The 20,123-nt window shown below is 36.1% G+C and overlaps 1 protein-coding gene across 2 annotated transcripts in view; it reads right to left on the minus strand.

The window, feature by feature from the left end:
* Positions 1–944: 944 nt before the first annotated feature.
* The window catches only part of UNC80 (unc-80 homolog (C. elegans)), a 230,726-nt gene continuing 211,547 nt past the window's right edge, over positions 945–20,123 (minus strand). Inside the window, exons 59-64 of one of the 2 annotated variants that reach the window (XM_011932341.1) lie at positions 18,002–18,140; positions 15,434–15,490; positions 7,953–8,034; positions 6,772–6,883; positions 5,932–6,131; positions 945–4,865 (exon numbers count right to left, since the gene is read on the minus strand). In XM_011932341.1, the coding sequence (XP_011787731.1) occupies positions 4,599–4,865; positions 5,932–6,131; positions 6,772–6,883; positions 7,953–8,034; positions 15,434–15,490; positions 18,002–18,140 (857 nt within the window). In that variant the 3' untranslated portion in view covers positions 945–4,598. The remainder of the gene's footprint in view (positions 4,866–5,931; positions 6,132–6,771; positions 6,884–7,952; positions 8,035–15,433; positions 15,491–18,001; positions 18,141–20,123) is intronic. The other variant, XM_011932342.1, reaches the window with a different exon arrangement.

Genomic DNA, 20,123 nt, shown 5'->3' on the forward strand with positions numbered 1-20,123 from the left:
GCCAAAAATTATTTGACCTACCTCAATTGTAGGTTATAAAACTCCTCTTCTAGAGAAGGTTCTATCCCATATCCAGGAGAAGGGAATGCTGCACAGAGAGGCCAGGACTCCAAACTAGACCGGCCAAGGCCGGGTCAGACTATTAGCATTAGATCGCCTATTTTGTCCAATCGTATTTCTACATGGCTGTCCATACTTTGTTGAACCTAAGTATAAAAATGGGTAATCACCCCTGTACCTTTGGGTCTTCATTCTGAAGGCTCCAGTGTCAGGTAAAACTATGATCAAATAAGTTGTTATGCCTTTTATCCTGTTAATCTTCTTTTTGTCAGTGATGTTCAGGAAACCTTTGGAGGGTGAAGGGGAAGTTTTCCCTTGACCCCTACACCTCTCCAGTGCTCATTCACAAATTGTGATAGGTTTGTGTGCTGTTCACAGTTCAGAAATGGTTTATAAGAGTATCCTGATGCTAAATGTGCCTAAGGTCAGAAAGAGAGACAGAAGTAAAACCACATGAGGGGGAAAAAAATGGACTTAGCAAGAGCAATCGTTAAGGGGTCAGAATAGAGCACTTTGTACTCTGTATAAAAGACGGAAGTGGTAACTTGGACCACGTGGTGTTTCTGGCCACGTTGTGAGGACAACCAGATCTTTAACAATCCCACTGGGAAATCTACCAGTTATTCCAGTAGGTCAAAGCCTGGGCAGAGAAGTTTATTTTTATTTTGAAAGGTAGATTTAGAAAGCATGAGTAGAGTAGAGCTCAGTTTGTTGGGAGGGGTGACAGGGAGTGTACTGGAGGTGTCTAACTGGATGGTGACCTCAGGCCAGACTCGGGAGGATGGACAGCAAGGCATTAACAAAGGCACACCCCAGGGATCCAAAATGAACATCTTCCTGAATGAGTCAACCTATTCCCTACATTAAGAAATGAAACAGGCATCTTAAATGTTCTTAGATGTATTTTATTATATGTGCATACCTAAACACAGAAGTCTTAATATCTTTCATAAATCTTTCATAAACATTTCAGTATTTATTCATATGTATTTTTTCCATGTTCTTTGGTCATTCAATGCTCATAATAGACTTCATAGTTATCTGAGGGAAGTCGGCTGTGTAGTCAATCTTTTGTTTTAACCTATAAAATGGCTAATACAGGATTTTCATCCTGTGGTCACAGTGACTATTCAAAGATTTATGGAGGTAAATTGATCTGTAATCCTAAATGATCATAAAATAATATAAGTAAATTTGTCTTAAGCTTTTCCAAATACATTCTGCCCTCAACTTGTTTTTATTCTCCTGAGTGTCAAACCAAAATTTGTTTCTAAAATGCTGCAGTTGAAACCCACTAAAGTAAAAGAAATGGGACTTTTTACACCCTAGCAAGACAAGGTCATGGAATTGGAAGTGTGAGGTCATAGGGCAACAGCATGACTTGGTGTGATAGCAGCAAATTCTGGAGACTGTTCTATTAAAGTATCCTTTATAACTTGAGGAAGGATTATTTAATTCATGTTTTGGACTATAATTCTATTCATTTATGACCCTTTCTTCCCTGTATTCTCATCTTCGATACTCTCAGAGGTGGGTAGCAGAGTGGAGAAAGTTCTTTGTTGACTAAAGGAATATAATGGTAAAGAAGAGAGGAGCTATCACCTTGTTTAAGGTACTCTTGGAGGCTTGAAAGAGCAAACCAGTTACTCCCAGCCTGTACAACAAGCCCTAACCAGATAACTAGTACCACAGATTTTTCCACCAGCACTGCCATGCCCATTTATGCCTTTTGATTTTGACACTGTAGCTCTCAGTGCCTTGTCTTAATGCACTCAGTAACTCAGTTTCTTTTTCGGAAAAATGACATAGCTTATCTAATAGAAATCTAGAAAGCAGCAAATACTGAAAAATAAAAGTAAAATGTTTTGCTATAGGAGATCCTATATCCAGGATTTAAACTGTTTTAATTGGATCTGAGTCATACTATCATGGATAACACATGGTTTATTCCAAAGTCTCTCAAAAGTTAATTTCAGAAGAAGCAACTTCTTTGTTGAGTCTAATTTTTCTACATGGGAAGTGGGTACCTTTTTTGTTTTTCCTCTGAATAAGATTAATATCATTAAGCATCATGGCTTAAAAGAAATGATCTACTATTACCAACACTGTATTTATCATATGTAGTAATTAGCTTTTAGTCATGTACTTAATAATATTTTGAATATTTATCTTGAACTTTTTTCTAATCTTCCCCAACTTTTTTTTTAATAGTTATTCCTTTCAAACTCCAGGTAACAGTATTCCTGAGAATACATCTTGTGACAGTTTTATGCACATACATATAGATACTTTAGCCATTACACATAAACATTCAACACATTACATTCAACACATTTAAGGGCACCTTAAATGGAACAGATGCACACATCTGCAAAATTTCAGTAGTCCCAGTATGAAAACATTCCTACTCTGTAAGGCCCTGTTTCTCAGAGTGGAGGCTTTTTTGCAAGATACAACATTGCTTAGCTTATTGAAAGTTTCTAACAGACTTCCACACACAAGGGTGAAGGAGTCAGGCTAAAAGGCAGACAGACCAGCATAATCATGTTCAAAACAGCCCGACAGTTTTTAAATACATATAAAGGTATTTATGATACTTGTTGGATATTTAACAATCTTCTTTGACTTCTTTGCTATTTAAATATTTCATACAATTATACATAGATAATTTGAATCAAGAAACTGGAACAAAGCACACACATACATAGAGACGCACAATAGCCCAGACACTTGTAATTACCAAACATAAGGCCTCTAATGCTAAGTGAGCAGCATAATTTTTAACAGGTGAAATATATCAGCTTGGAATCATAAAACCACTTAACATTTATATTCCTGCACTTGAGAATTATTTCAGCATTAACTGTAAATAACATGAAAATATTGTAAAACATAAAAGAGGTCATTTACTGCCTCCATTTTCTGAATTGTTAAGATTTGAAATTTTTAGTTTTGTTCTTATATCTTTAACTCATGGATATCTTTCATTCTCTTACTGAATAGGACCATAACCCCAAATTATATTTGAAATTACAAACCACAATATAAACAATGCCTATTTAATAAGCAATTCTAACAAAAAATAATTTTCCTTTATGATTAAGGTGTGTTTAGTAGGTATCTTCTTTATATACATATACATTTCACAGCCAACACACTCGCATACAGAATGTGTTTTAAATTCATTGCAGGGTAATCAAAGTCTATATTTAACTTCATCTTGAGGACTAAAACACATACACACACGCACGCACACATACACCACCATACCAATTTAAGTATGTATATGAGTTTGTATATGTTTAGTTGTTAGGTAACAGTTTTCTAATGTAAACTGCTAAAATTTTGAAATTCAATTGTGAACCACATGATGCACAGCCCTGCTATAGGATCAGGAACACACTAGGTGTTGGCCTCACAAGCCTTCTAAGTGTTACACTTTTCTTGAAGTAACTGAACTTCAAGTTAAAGGCCTATTTGTAAAATATATAAACTGGAGGTGTCTATGAAGAAATTGCTTACTTTATACGTTTTTCCTTATAAATTTAGATGTTCCAAGTATCATAAGAATATTGTTTCTATTAAGAAAATGTTATTTTATTAAACCGATTCTAACAACACTAACCTTAATATTTGAAAATATGCCCTCCAGGGCAGGCACAGGATACTGTAAGGAAAAGTATAACTAATCACATTTTCCAGTATCTTCTAATCTTGGTATCGATGTAGTCAGGGCTAGGAATAGGAATACCATCTCTTTTAAGTGATTATATTTACATTTGGTTTTTATAATTGTATAGGCTGTTCAGGTTCTTAATTCAGAATTATTTCTGATGATTTCTAGAATATTCTCTAATATTCTAATGCGATATATTATGAAATGGGATGATCTTATGCCATTTGCATTTTGATTTACAACATGCAATGAAAATGGTAGTTGAAAAATAAATATCTAAAAGTCCACAGCTCTCTATATAGTATTTTTTTCTTCATCTAAATGGCTGTATTGTTAATCAAAACAAAAATGGCTGCAGGCTTATTTGTTATTTAGTCTCCCCAAAGTAATATTTTTATTTTTTAATGTAAATTGCTACTTATATAGCCAACCTGAATTAATATTTTTAAAACTATAAAAATAAATATTTGCATGAGATGTATAATGTGAGTAATCTCAAAAAATTGCATTCTATTTTTAGATCCTATTATTAATATTTCTCTGAAAGCAGTGCTGAATAGTATATATTTTTAACTGCTGAAGGCTTCTTGAATCATAAACAATGTACAGTGAAATGGCTCTTTCCCCTTATTCCTCCCTGGTTTTATGATTTTTGCACAACTAAATCCTTTTAGCCATTGACTTTTAAGATGTTTATGAAACATTATGTGTATTGGCAGCAAAACCTATTCAGATTTGTGCCACCCATTAAAAGTAAAGTGCTATTTTGTAATTAATCTTTTTCAAGCAAAAGTATTGAACTTGTAGTAGAGAGATCACTTTCATGTCTTCTCTATACCTGCAGAGCTGACAAGATACAGAATTAAACATGAGACTCATCTAAGACTGCATCCGTTTTCCCCAGCTCAGTGGGAGTAAAGGTGAACTGGCTAGACAGTAGTGGGTTCTCCATGCCGTTTTCCTCACTGATGTGAAGGACAGTGTCTCCATGCTGTAGGAGGCTGGATGTCTCGAGGCCTGTGAAGTCATCAGGGTCAGAGAGTTGGGTAGAGAGTGGACTGTGTGCAGTAGCACCTTGCGCTTCTGTGTCCTCCTTCTTTTCTCCTTCTTCAGTGGGGAAGTTCTCACTCTGTGATCGAAAGGATCATAACATTATGGAAAGATAGGATGGGTACCAGAGAAGAACATCAAAAAATGTTGTTGTCTAGTGGTAACGGGAAAAGGAATCAGATGGCTAGTCCTAGTTCCAGCCTTTGTAATAGGTAGGATATTATGTAAGCCCTTCCATCTTTTTAACCCTCAGTTTTTGAACCTGGAACATGAACACAATTTTTTGTCTTGCTTATCTTGTAGACTGTGAGGATCAAATGAGATAATAAAGCTTAGTGTTAAAATGTTTTCTAACCATTAAAGACTATACAAATGTATACAGTAACAATGCCCTTTAGTTTTCCTTAAATACCACACGAGAAGAATGTAAAAGTCTAAGAATTCCTTTATAAAAATGAAAAGAAAAAATATACCAAAACAAGAAAAATGTCAGCGGGAAAAATAGCAAAACAATGAGGAAAAAGATTAAAACAAAAAGTTCCTTTCATCTTATAGGACATAGAGGTTCTATATTTAAAGGCTTTATCTAAACTGGTAACTTTATTTTTTTTAATTGAACTATCTTTCAGCTATCCTTTATCTGAAATGCTTGGAACCACAAGTGCTTTGGATTCTGATTTTGGAATATTTGCATTATATACTTACCTGGTTGAGCATCCTTAATCCAAAAATCTGAAATCCAAAATGCTCCAATAAGCATTTTCTTCGAGCATGAACTTCGAATGTTATATCAGCACTTAAAAAGTTTCAAATTTTGGAGCATTTCAGGTTTCAGATTTTTGTATTATGGATGCTCAACCTGTATAAACTTGTTGTAAATAGCTGTTTTAGCTGCAAAGTATTTTCTCTTAGGTTTTTCATTAAGTAAAAATACCAAGGCTTTCCTTGGTCCTTCTTAAGTAGATATATTCCTGGCTACACTTTATACAGATTTTCTCTTTCATGATGGCAAGAGCAGTATCTGTTTGGATAACAAAGCATTGCAGACCTGGACTTAATTATATGGAATAAATGTGCATATCCAAGTGGCTGCTAGAAGTAAGTACACAGGGAGCAAGCCTTGCCTGTTCCTCTAGTGCCCTCACCTGCTTGGGAGACAGGCTGTGGAGATCCGCAACAACTATGGCGGGAGAAGATGTAAGGACTGGTTCGTCCATTGCTTCTGGTTTCCTAGATGGGGCTGGGCTGCAGCCCTGTAGTTGGCCTGTTGCAGGAAGTGCATCTCTTGGGGCAGCTGCTGGCTCTGGCTGAGCTTCAATGAAGGTCACAGATCGTTTCTGATCCGCTGCAGGTAGAAGTGAAACAGTAAATTGGGGAGAAGTTGGTGGAAATGAACTGTTAATGCTTAACAGTTGATTGTAACCAGTGTTTCCTGGGGATTTTTTTTTAAATAAAAACATTGCTGGTTTATTAATAAATGAGAGCATGTTTGAACATTTTGCGCATGTTTGATTTTATCCTCTTACAAAGAGTAAGACTTAGGTAGAAAAAACATTTTCACATAAATGGCCTAAAATAACATTTGTATAGAGCGTTAGTTGAAGTTGATCATTCCTCATAACAACAGCCAACAGGACTTAAAAGGCCCTATTATTCATCATAGCTTTACCTTCAATGACACATATAGCAAGCCCAGTTCTTGGCTTCAGTAAAGAAACCACATCCTTTTATAGTCAAATTTCCCAGTATCAATGGTTTACCTTGGGCTCTTTCATTTGTTCTAGGTTCATGGGGTAGAGACAGGGATTGGGGAACGGCAAGAAGAAAAAAAGGACACTACAGTTTTCTGGGAAACTCCTTCCCTTATGTTAGCACCTCCCCAAAGGTGTGCTTATCTCCATCAGCTTGGTTTTTGTAAGCCTTCCTGGCTGAGTTGCATGGCATCATGTCAATGGTATAGTCAGAAGGGACACAGGAGGCCTCACCAGACGGCTTCGTTTTAGGTTGAATGCTCCTGCGAGTGGTTGACAGCCGAGCCCCATGGCGATTTCTGGGTTCAGTCTGAGTTTTCTGACGTGACAGTAGAGGACGTCTTAGCTAAAGAGAATAGGCAGGATAAAACTTACAAGAGGGTCTAACGACTTAGGAGGAAACTGTTTGTTTCTTTATTCATATGTTTCTGTGAATTCTTATGGTTGTTCCTTATATTTATAGCTGATAAATTTATTTCTGCATATTTAACTATAAGTATTTTCTTCTGACATCGCCTTTAGCTAGTTCATCTCCCAATTATTACTCCTTTATATATGCCAAGAACATTGACTAACACAATTTAGATCATAAACTTGAGAATTTCAGTAATTTTAGGATGCAAAATGAATAACTATTGCTTACTGATCAGCCTTTGCTCATTGCTCATTTAAAACTTATAGTTGAACATATGCTTTCAAAGGGGAGGTTTATTTTTAAAACCTCAGATGCTGGCCAAGTGCCTGGTACCTCAATCAATAATGGGAAGCTCCTGTGGAAGCAACAGTGATAAGCCACTTTCAGATTTTTATTTAGCAAGTGATGTAAAAGAACTCCATCTAAGGAAATCTGTAAAGATGATCTTTACTTCAGTTTGCTTTAAATTAAATAATCTTGAAATGAGAAAGAAAGGACTTGTTTTTCTTTGCCTTTATGCAGAAACAGGCCTTAACTGTATAACAAATCTTCCTCTATCAGTAAGTTTGGCTGGTAAAGAAGGTTTCTGGGTAAGGAACAAACAGAATTATAGCCCCACTTACTTTACCACATAATCAGCTTTGCTAATAAGAACATTCAGAGCTAAAAGAGAAGATGGAAACATCTGGCTTGCCTAAGTACTTACCACGTTTTAAAGTTGCTCTGTGCTGCTTATTTTCGGTAGGGTGAATGCAAAATGTAAATTTTTTTAAAAAATGCATTGTTTTATTTAGTTAGTTTTTAAGAGACAGAGTCTTACTATGTTGCCCAGGCTGGACTCTAACTCCTGGGCTCAAGCATCCTCCCACATCAGCCTCCCCAGTAACTGGGATTCCGGGCACACCCAGCAGCAAAATATCTTAATATAAACGGGCATTAAAAATCACACAGAGCTTCCAATTCATAGGATGGTTCTCTTGTGCTTTAAGGGTCTACTTACCTGCCTCAGGCCCCTCTTCCTCCCCAGCGGCTGCTGAACGAGGAGGTTCTGTTGACCAGGTTCACTCTGTATACTTGCCACCCTGCCAAGCATCAACAGTGTTAGTGTACCCCAGAGAGAGTACAGGAGACCGTCCTCTGGTGGGTGTTAGCCAAAACCACTTGTATGATACAGTCACTTCAAAGATACCATTATCTTTGAAGGATGGTTGGGAGAGTCCCTGGGATGGGCGTTTTCAAAGGTTTGGGAGGGAGGACAAGGCCTGTAGCCCCAGGCTGCCAAAATTGAGATTCTGTTTTCAATCACTGATGCCGTATCTATCATTCAGAAAACATTGGTTTGATCACACCCCTGGTTTGGAAGCCACCAAAAGGTATAAGGTGTCATATTCTAATCTCAATTTTTTTTTCCAAGGGGAAGGGAAACGGTGGTGACAAACAAACACAAACAACTCTATCACATGGATGGGAACACCTTTTTAAAATTTCAATTTAAATGAAAATAAGATGGACAAATATCGAACACATCAGACACAGAATTGATTTGGGTGAAGGGGCACATTCAACACATGTTTGCAGCCTGAAGTCTCTGTGACTACCGAGTAAATGAATAGTCACATGGGTAAACAAATTGTTTTAAAAAATGGTTTTAGATTTAAAAGGCTGGCAAAGTATAGCTATAGTTAAGCTATCATTACAACTCAGGAGCTTTAAAATCGAGTAACTGCACTCAAACATACCATGCAGTTTAAGAAAGCAACAACCTGCTCCCCCCAAATTTACTGTGTATGTGTGTCTTTTGTATGCAAAAATGACTGGAAATAGTTGCTATTTTAGTGTTGAGTGAAGCTGAAAATACTGACATGGGCCCATGGTCCTTTTTCATTCTGCATGCATGTATAAAAGGTATTTATAATGGGAGTGGGGGTGAAGAAAAGAAGTATCCTGTGCCCCAGAGAATATTACAATTCTGTGGATGATGCCAATGTGATTCTTTGGTTAATGGTTAATTAATTTCTGCTTTGCCTTTGCAAAAGGAGAGTCATCTACAGATAGTTCGTAAGAGTATAATATTCCACAGAGGAATCCAGAGTCAGCAACTGTCCAGGGAAAAGAAAGACTATATCTGTTCACTTCCTTTTTTTTTTTTTTAAAGAGCTACTTAAATACCCAGCTGCAGTAGTAAGGAGAGAAATTGGTGGCGAGACAGGCAATCACATGTTTCCCCTTTTGTGTTAATAATTGGTTAATCATCACAAAGTTGACACAGTCACATTTGTCATTTTTTAAAAGTCTTACGTTTCCACTAAAAAATCAATGTGATTCCCAAATAGGGTTTATCACAGTTTTTATGAAATAAGGATGTAATTACACCATTTGGGGTTCACCATAACAAAATTCATAAAGGGTACCAAAACAGGTGCTTTTTAAACTTTCTCATTCTCCTGAATGTCAACTTCAAAAAGATCAACGTGCATTATCCTTACACATATATAACGTTGAAACAGATATGACCTTTCCATGAAGATAGAAAATTACCCCAGAGGAACAATGCAATAAATTCTGATAAGCAATCCAGACTAAGTTGCTGGCATGTTTGAAATGACATCTCCTTATTAATTATACATGTTAACGTGTCTGTTAAGTTGGAAAGAGTATTCAATAACCATATGCACAAAAGTAGAAACAAGTTTCTCCTAATACTAAGCAAAGCTTTCATTGGAATGGATTCTTCATTGACATCTAAATGTTACCTCAGTTCCCTTGGCCGTTAAGAGGAGGTTAATACTTACCAACTACCTCCCATTAAGGTAGAGAAAAGAAGTTAGTTGATGTACAATGGTGTGAACATGAAAAGTGATGTACATAGCATGCTTTCTTGTTTTACATTTGATGTTGTAATGAGTTTATTGCTTCTAGAATACTAAAAGGAAGCAGGTAATAAAATGTTTTGAAAATAATAGGGCAGAGAAAATGAAATCGAGGCAGTCCACTTGTCTCAGTTTTATTCAGGAATCTGTGATTGTGAGAAAAAAATGGTGTAAGAAAAGAAAAGAAATTCACGTTACTTAGGGAGTGTTAAATGTCAAAACATAATGGTAATTTCATGATGATTATTCCAGGAGAGGATCATAAGCACTGAAATTTTCTCTATGGATAGAGAGGCTTATACCTAAGAGATGTATCAAGTTTATAGCTTTAGTATTTAGCTGTTCTGTAAATGATATAGCATTTCATCATGGAATGCACCCATCAAAGATGAAATTACAAAATATATCCTTGGAAATATCCCAGCTTATGAATTATACTCACTCTAAAAATGTGATTGCTAACATGTTTATATTTGGAATACTGAAGGCTGGCTTAACTCTGTACAGTTAGGAATAAGCATCCAAAAAAGTTCACAATGATAATTTATACAGATCATGTTTCTTTTTCTGGGGTTTATATCAAATTGAAGTTGCATATAAAAAGTTTCAATTTAGCTTCTCTCCACATCATGTAATATTTCAGTCATCTGCAGGATTTGTGATATATGACTATAAGATGTGCAATACTAGAATGAACCAGGAGAAGACTAAGGGGTTTTCACTAAGCACCTCTCTATGTTATGTCCAATTTTTATTTAAATTGTTTGAAACAGTCCCATCATAGTCCCTACCTACTACAACTGCAGTAATCAAAATTATTTTTCCCTTTAGGGAAATACAATGTTATATTTGATAATCAAATTTTAAAATATTATATTGTATTTTATGGTCACAAAATATCATACTCCAATAGACAACTGAATCCTTTCAGATAAGTGAAATATTTATTTCATGCTCTGAAAAGTTGAGACTATCTGCCGAAATATGTCAGACTAGTGGGACAACTTCTTAAAACTGTCCAACAGAGAAAACTGGTTTTCTAAATTTTTCTTTTTTTTTTTTTGAAACAAGAGTCTTGCTCTGTTGCCCAGGCTGGAGTGCAGTGGCGCTATCTTGGCTCACTGCATCTTCCGCATCTTCCACCTCCTGCATTCAAGCAATTTTCATGCCTCAGCCTCCTAAGAAGCTGAGATTACAGACGTGTGCTACCACACCTAATTTATTTTTTATTATAGAGATGGGGTTTTGCCATGTTGTCTAAGCTGGTTTTGAACTCCTGAGCTCAAGTGATTCTCTCACCTTAGCCTCCTAAGAAGCTGAGATTACAGACGTGTGCTACCACACCTAATTTTTTTTTTTTTTTTTTTTTTTTTTTGGTATTTTTAGTAGAGACAGGGTTTTACCATGTTGCCCAGGCTGGTCTCAAACTCCTGGCCTCAAGCAATCTGCCTGCCTCGGCCTCCCAAAGTGCTGGAATTACAGGCATAAGCCATGGTGCCCAGCCAGGTTTCCTAAAATTTTTAATCTTGGGAATGAGGTGTGACTAATTTCCACAGTTTTGGCCATGTAATAGGGTGGAACAATAAGGATATAAGCAAATAAAGTTTTCTAAATTGAAGCTAACATCTTACAATATATTTAGGAGTAAATAATCTCTTATATTTTTGAGTCAATGAAAAATATCACTATGGCAAACCATATAATCTAGGTCTTAGAGAAGTAAATGCAACTGGGGTTCAGCAGAACTGTTGTGACCAATATTATCTACAAAAACCAAAAGCATCTTTTTTGAAATGCAAGGGAGTAATTTATAAGCTAGGGAAATTCAAAGAATGTTAGGAAGATAATTCTGACATAAATGACCTCTTCTCTCCTATATCAGTATAACGCCCTGGATTGCAGTATATAAATATGTATGCTTCTCCTACTGGAATATATACCTAATACTATGGAGGTATATAGTGCATAAAGGATATATTTTATAAAGTATATCCTTTATGCACTATATACACTTTATCCTTTATAAAGGATGCACTTTATAAATAAGGTATAAAGGATAGGTAAACAAGGGCCATTCACTAATGCAATAAAAAAATCATATCACTCATTTCAAAATTATAAAAATATTATAGATTGAAATATATTTCCCATAAATTAAAAATTTAAGTAGAAGCACTAGGTGAGACCAGCACATGGAAAACTGCATTCATATTTTCATTGCTTTTATCTGCGCTTTTGGTTTCAATTTTAACATGGTTAGAGAAATTTAGAGGTGGCACAAAAGACATGCAGCATCATCGTTTACCCTGAGTGATTGCCTTGTGACAGGAATGCATGAAGCCAGCACTTCATGGGAGCAATAAGGCATCTGTAGAGAGCAGGGAAATACACAGCAAAATAAATCCTACTCCCCCTTTTCTCAATAAAAGATTATTGTTTAAAATTTACTTAACCTCAGCAACATCTGAGAAACTGTATCTTAAGTGCCACATAATTTAGAGATTACAGGCTAAAACCACATTGAAAGAGGGAATAATCTGGATCTTAGATATACCGTGAGAACTGATTTAGCAATGGCAAAGTAGATATCTGTGTATCACAACACATTTTCTTAGTCATTAATTCTCAGCTACTTAAAAAGGTTTTTTTTGTTTGTTTGTTTTTTTGGTTTCTTGTACTTTAAGAGTTCTTGCCAAGTTTTTATGCTTCGAAAGTGTGTATAATCATGAGATGGGTTCCACTATAGAGGTTATTTTTCTTTCTTTTCACCTAGACTATATAGTCTTGTTTAAACGTTTTTATTTCTCACTGTGATTAAAAGTATCCTTGCAAAATCAAATAGCATTACAACCTTTTTTTTTTTTTAATTAAGAGTTGACTGTCAATTCCTGCCTTTCAAAATGTTCTAACATGTCTAATCAAAATCTAATTCTTTGCTGTAAACATCTGGCCGTAAGTTCTTGAATAGCCTCTGTATGTCTCTATTCTTCTGGAGAGAAAACATGTCCATGGATATGTGTGTATGTTTCATGGTAGAGACAGAGAAGGAACATCTACAGTGAATTTCTATATCTCTAAGAGCAACACTCTCTAGAGAAGAGAATTCTCCCATGGAATATTATTTCAGTTTATTAATTTCCAATACAAAGAATCTTTTCTGCAGAGCACAGTGTTTCTAATAGGCTATTTCTGGGGATGAATCTAAAAGAAACCAGTTGGCACATTTAAAAAAAAATCCTAGAAGCAATTTTCAAAAGGTATGGAAAATTTTTATTGATTTCCACTTATTCATCAGGTTATCTTGGTCTCTTCCTCATTTAGCCCACTCCATCCAACTTACCCCTTTTGTCTAAAACAAATGTACTTTCAAAAGCAAATTCTCATGCAAGTTTGGTAAAATGTTATAAGAGGGTGGGAGCAGCAGAGTTTATTATTTTCCTGATATTCTCTAAGCTTTAAGGCCAGATTTTCATTAGGACTACTTTGGGTGTATTTTAGGTCCTCAGTGTTGGAGTGCACGCTAAGTGTAATTATGTGCCTTACTACTTCAGGATTTTAAGAGTCTGCAGCTTAAAGGAAGTTCATGACAAAAATAAGAAAATCTGGAAGTAAAAGTATATCTCCTATTTTATAAACCAACCTCCTAGTAAATGCCAAAAGTTCCTCTCCTCCAAAGAGAACCTGGTGACATGATGTAGTTCAAGAGATACAATTTACAGGGTATGGCAAAAGTGGATGTGCTACTGGTTGGTAGAACGCCTCTGTGCTATTAGAATTATTTCAGAAGCCAAAGTGAATGCCTCATCTTCCCATTTCTTAATGACCACAACTGGGTCTGGGTGACTCACACCCAGAACTAAAACACAATGGTCACAGAAAACAATGGATCAGCAGTGGATGATGTAAGACAGTCATCATAAGTACTACCATGACTGACTAATTCAGTTGTAGACAAATCAATAGCTTCGGCTCTGAACCAGTCTCACCTAGCAAAAACTTTGTGTTTATTTCCATTGACACTGGAACCAGGACACACTGAATTGGTTTAGAAAACTACAAATAGGTCCTTTGAAACCTGAGCCTACCAGAGAGGGCCAAATACTTGGGAGAGTTCATAAAAATAATCTCAAACTCCTGCCTTCTTTCACCAACCCTGTACTAGTCCTTACTCATCAAGAGTAGAATTTGGCCTAATTAGAAAAGCCCCAGCACAAAGCTAGCTAAGCGGAAGTCTGATTTAATACTCTCTACTCTCAGTAGGACACTGAAATTGTCTTCTAATCAAGGTTCCCATCCCACATGTAATTTTAAACATTAAATACCTGCTTTCTTTGAAAGCAATGACCATCCTTGCTAGACTTGGTTCAGATCTCTTCCAACACCATGAACAAAAAAGGGAAGTCCTCTTGAGGACTATTTTGTTTCTCAACTTCCTCCTTGCCCCCAAAGCTCCTGCTAATGGAATTAAGTCTTCACTCTGCAGCACTTCCACATTTACCACCAATAAGAGACTGATCTGTCAAGGCGAGGGCTGGCAAACACGAATGTCATGAATTATGGGTCTGGTTAAAAAAAAAAAAATACACCCGATGATGGACTAAATTTCCCATTTTCAATTGCAAAAGAAAATGTGAAATCTGAACAAGATGCAAAGAAAACAGAAGACAACCTTTCACAGGAACAGCCTCTCAACATTTCCTCATCTTTGTGATAAAGCAATAAACATGGGTGTATTGTACTCACTATATAGTGCAAACCTGAAAGGGAATGTTATCTCTTGAGATAACACAAAGATACTCTAAGGATGAACAAGAAGTCTTACCCCTAATGAGGATTAGTTGAGAGGTGTGAATCAACAGCACAAGATTAGGAATGTTTGACGTGGTTTATCTGAGTGTTAAAGGTGCAGTCCCCTTTTCTGAAGCTTTAAACCAGTAGCCAAGACATTATATTATTTGCATCATAAGACTTCTCTTACTTACCAAGAAATGTTTGTGTCTGACATTTCATGCAAGCTTTGGAGTCACCTTTGTGCTAGAACAGACATTCTTTATATAAGTGTTGCTGGAACAAGCTACTATAGAAGTCTGCCCAATAGCATGCATCAAAGAGAAGGAATTATAGTATATAAATTGTATCCACATTACTACTATTTTATAACATCATTGTCTGTTTTCTTACCATCCATGGTATTAGTTAAAAGACCTGTCTTGATTTAATAAGGGGCTTCTTGATGATGGGCCTCTGAAAAACAATTCTTAATAAATATCAGTGTGGGAGGGAATAATTAGATGGGATAAATTTAACATTTGGCATACCAAACTTTTTAGACATCCATGGGAAACGCCCCATAAAGAATTATATAAATTTTTTTAAAGTAACCTTTTCAGGCTTACTTGATTGAGATTGAGCTCTGAAGCTGAAAATGAAGGAGGGTTTGCTACACCTTTGACTTCCAGGCTCATATGTTCATGAACAACAAAGGGCAAGGAATGGAAATAGATATTAAGACGGGGCGAGAAGAGACAGAGAAGACAGAGAGACAGAGAAGACAGGGAACAGCTAGTTTCCCAGCACAGACACCAATAGACAGGTAGCATTGACACTGTACCTAGAGAGGCTGCCCTCGGCGGCCAGGCCCTGGGAGTCATCGAGGACATTAGGTTCACTGCAGGAGGGGTAGGGAAATGAAGCATTTAGGGAAAGAAAATGAAAAAAAAGAAAAAAGAAAAAAGGCATGCAATTTTCTGCTTCCAAGAACCAAAAATAAATAGATTTAACAGAACAAGGAAGGAAAAGGAGACAGTCAACCATTTCACCTTGTGCTGGGTTTGTCAAGACATAGGACTCAAGGCAATGGGGGAGGAAGGGCTTTGGATGGATACAACTCTCAGAGGAGTAACCTATTTATTGGTCAAGAGTTAAAATGAACTCCAAATGGGCCCATAGGCTCTGAAACACATTGCAGAATGAATCTGTAGAAGATGAAACTATCACTTCCTTTGGTAACCATTTGACTAGGTGGTGATTATTTTTAACCTGTCTTATGTACATGGTGTTTCATTGACCAGGACCCTGCTTCTTTCTTGTGCATTCTAATGTTAGCACACAGAAACCACTTACCATGAACTGCCACAACCAAGCTCTTGGAACTGATGCCATTAAGAAAAGCAAAGAAAGAACACAACTTTCCCTGCTAATTTTGCAGTGAAAATGCAAGTAAACAAACAGAAGGAAGATATCTTGGAAAATTCACATGGAACTCGCATTTACCTCCTTACTCTCCATCCTCTAGTGACTGAATTGTAAATGCCAAAAGAAGAAACCTGTCAGGTTGGTGAGAGAATAATTAAATTGTTTATCGATTGATATGTATGTAGCTGAACTGAGATTTGTGAACAGAAACTGTCATGCTTGATCTATCCTTCCTTCAGCGCCTCGCATTGAGCTAAGCATCTGTGAGGCACTCAATAAATACTGGTTAAATTGGAGAGAACTAAACCATTTAGAAAACTGGAGTGCCTGGCCCCAAAGAATTGAGGCTCACCTAAAAGTACACCATAAAAACAGCCTCTGTCTCTAGGAAGAGACTCACTTCTCTTATGTACAGACACAGTATTATTACCTTCACTAGTCTTCCAAAATATGAATGAAGCCCAAACTATTTAACTATATTATTTTTTCTTGATTTCTAGAAAACAAGAAAATGTACAATCAAGATATGTATGATAGGACAAATTTTCTCCCTGCAATCAACTTGACCCCTTAATGAATATGTAAAAAGGAAATTGATGGCCTGGTTATTTTAGGTAAATAACAACAAAAAACCTCTATGAAATTTCTACAATTCTATAATTTAAATAAAACTTTCAAATAATTGATGTTTTAAAACAGTCTTCATAGAACTATGCACATTAAAAATACACTGATAGCTACCAATGTTAGCTGCTTGTGTGGCTTTATATCTTTTTTTGGACATGTTATTGTTTGGCTTTGATTTTGTTCACACTCTTTGTTTATAAGACTTTCTTTTCAAAGGAAAATTGCCAAATAGTAGGTAAAACAATTTCTTACAATGATACAAACCTTTACATAGCATTAATCTTTGTAATAATTAAATGGTACTTACATAAAACATTGCCTTCTTAAAAAGTATACAACTTGCTTATTAATGATTTATCATTTTACCCTATTCTTTGATACTCTCCAAACTTGGCCTTTATTTCACAAATTTTATTTCATCTGTGTAGTCCATGAACCATTTGCTAAAGGATGTGGGTACAGGATAATTATTCCTACACATAAACTGGTTTTATGTGAACATCACAATATGCCCTGAATTTTATTATTTTCCATGTGTGAATTGTACTACAATGAATCTATAGGTATTAAAAATAAGCAACACACTAAAATCACATAAGGTCAATTCCTTGAAAAACTCAGTCCTGAAGTGAAAATATCATTGGTTCCAAAACATTTATCTACTGAAGATAAATGTTTTGTCTCATGTCAGATCATTTTCATTATACTTTTGTTGTATATACATATCTTGGATTTTTTTTTTTACCAACATTCTTAAAAGACAGGACACACAAATAAAATATTCAAAGGGGTTTTGTCATGGAATCACAGAACTATAGATGGAGAAGTTACCTTAAAGGTCATTTTAGCAAACCTCTTCATTTTACGAAGGAAAGAACTGGATTACAGTTAAATGGCCTGCCCGAGGTCACACGCAGCGGCACAGATCCTTTTCTGCTTGGTTAAGCGTCACTACCTATAACTGAATCCTAATAATATATCAGAAGCCTAAACTTTACCAAATACATAAAGATGGTCCTAACTCTTGCCAAGTACCCATCATTAGCTTAGCTAATGATAAATCTGAAATATAAGAATGTCATTTGACAACAGAAAGAAAACCATGTGTCTATGGAAAATGTTTAAGGAGAGACAATACTTGGATGAGAAACTGGGATCCTTTCTACTAGCTTGGCTTAGAAAACTGCAAAGTGTTGCCTGCAGGAACCTAGCTGACAAATCCTTTGTGGCATGATCTATCTAAAAGCATTACCATTGCTTGCTTCTCTTTCGGTCTTTGTAGAATAACAGGAGTGTATTTTCAGAATTTATAACTTTGCCTCCAAATGCAGAGTATAATATAACCATAGCTCTTTACCTCTGGCTGGGTAGCATGCCCACCTCAGCCTGAGGTGCAGACATGCTGGAGACATGGCTGGAAAATCGCCTCCTTCCAATGGCACTCAGGAGGTAAGCTTCTTGTTCACTTACCACGCTGGGCATGCTTATAGAGTCATCTAAAAGGGGCAAAGGAATAGAGTGTTACAAAAACTATGACACTGATCAGAAAAACCCAACCAAAGCTGTACTTGGGTTCTGTCCTTGGCTTGTATACAACTTACGGCTGTCTGTAAAGTGAAATTATCACTGATCCCTTCATACAGATTAAAAAAAACTTAGACCTTTGGGGGTAATAATAATTCTTCACATCTATACATCTCCCACCCTTCTCCACTAGAACATCCTTCATGAAATAAATGTAAATTTTTACAAGTAGGCTATTTGTGAAAGTCAACAGGCATCAGCAAATTTAAGATTTGAGAAAAGCTAGCACATAATTTTTTAAAAACATTCCATAGATACTTCAGGGGACTTTGTTACTGAATGAGTCAAATACATTTCCTTGACATTCAAAAACCGCATTCAGTACAGTTACTAATTTCTAGACTGCTCAGGGAAAGACAATTTCAGATATTTTTAGGAAAAATATTTGAAAGCTATAAAATTAAGAAATAAATGCTTATTTTAACTAAAATTTTAAAATTTAAGTATGTGATCTTGTTTTCTCCATAGAAGCAGATGTTTCTTTTTTGGTTTTGGTTTGTTTTTTGTTTTTGAGACACAGACTCGCTCTGTTGCCCAGGCTGGAGGGCACTGGCTCTATCTTGGCTCACTGCAACCTCCGCTTCCCAGGTTCAAGTGGTTCCCATGCCTCAGCCTCCAGAGTAGCTGGGACTAATGGCGCACAACACCACGCTTGGCTAGTTTTTGTATTTTTAGTAGAGATGGGGTTTCATCATGTTGGCCAGGCTAGTCTCGAACTCCTGACCTCAGGTGATCCACATGCCTCAGTCTCCCAAAGTGCTGGGATTACAGGTGTGAGCCACTGTGCCCAGCCAGAAGCAGAAATCAATGTACTCAAATTCATATGAAAATTAGCTTTAGCACAGTATTTACGACAAAGTGACCTAATTCTAAAAGAGCTATGTTGTTTGTTGATGAACACTAACATTCTTTGATAAACATATTGAGTTTTGGAGAATGTGTGCTACCATATAAGATCATCTGATACTATTTATTTAAAATACCAAAGTAATCATATTTCTCATTGAACTTATTTCAAATCAAACCATGAATATAAAAAGTGCTAGCAATTTTAATTTGCTATATAATCACTGACTTACAATTGATTCTTGTTATAGAATGATATTTTTTTTTACATGTGTCCACAGGGAAGAGAATAAACAAGTGTGCCTTAAAAATATAAAAAAACGTGGTAGGATAGATTGAGCTTTTCTACAAAGGCCTTTCCCAAATCCTATTGATCATTCCCCCTTATTTGTACTCACATATCACTTAACACTTATGTCCCCAGTATTTGTTTGGTGATTAATCACGTGCTGTCTTCCACTAACTCTTTTGTTCAGTGTTCTTTATTGTAAATGTCTCTCATCTCCTCTACATAACTATATTTATTATAAGGTCTTAGAAAGCAGAGAACGTATCTGTCTCATACTTCCTTCTTGCTTATCTTATACCTGATAGGCCTTAATACAAGTCTGATTATTGCATGTAAGGAAGTTGAATTCAAAACAATGAACTGGTTTTCATACCTCTCCCTGTTTAAATTAATACACACCCATATCACAAAGACACGATACCATTTGTTAGCAATCTTGCTTTCATTGGGATCGTTGTGATGTCTGTGATCAGAGATATAAGCAAAAAATTGCATGGCTCCCCAATCCGCCTGCTGCCTCATCAGTATGTTAGTGTTGGCTTTTGGCCAGTGATATCCCTGTTTAAGTCTTACTTACTTTTCTTCCCTTGCTCCTTCCTACAGCTTAGGTCATCCATTATTTATAAGGTTACCTGCAAAATATATTTAGCTCTACAAAAATAGGTGATATCATTTCCTATAATTAATAAGAATTGCTGGGAGAGGCTACTTCAAGCATTAAAGAGAAAATGGATTTTCTTTAAGTTTTACCCATACTTAA

The sequence above is a fragment of the Colobus angolensis genome, unplaced genomic scaffold, assembly GCF_000951035.1.
Source record: "Colobus angolensis palliatus isolate OR3802 unplaced genomic scaffold, Cang.pa_1.0 Scaffold95, whole genome shotgun sequence".
NCBI classification, from domain to species: Eukaryota; Metazoa; Chordata; class Mammalia; order Primates; family Cercopithecidae; genus Colobus; species Colobus angolensis.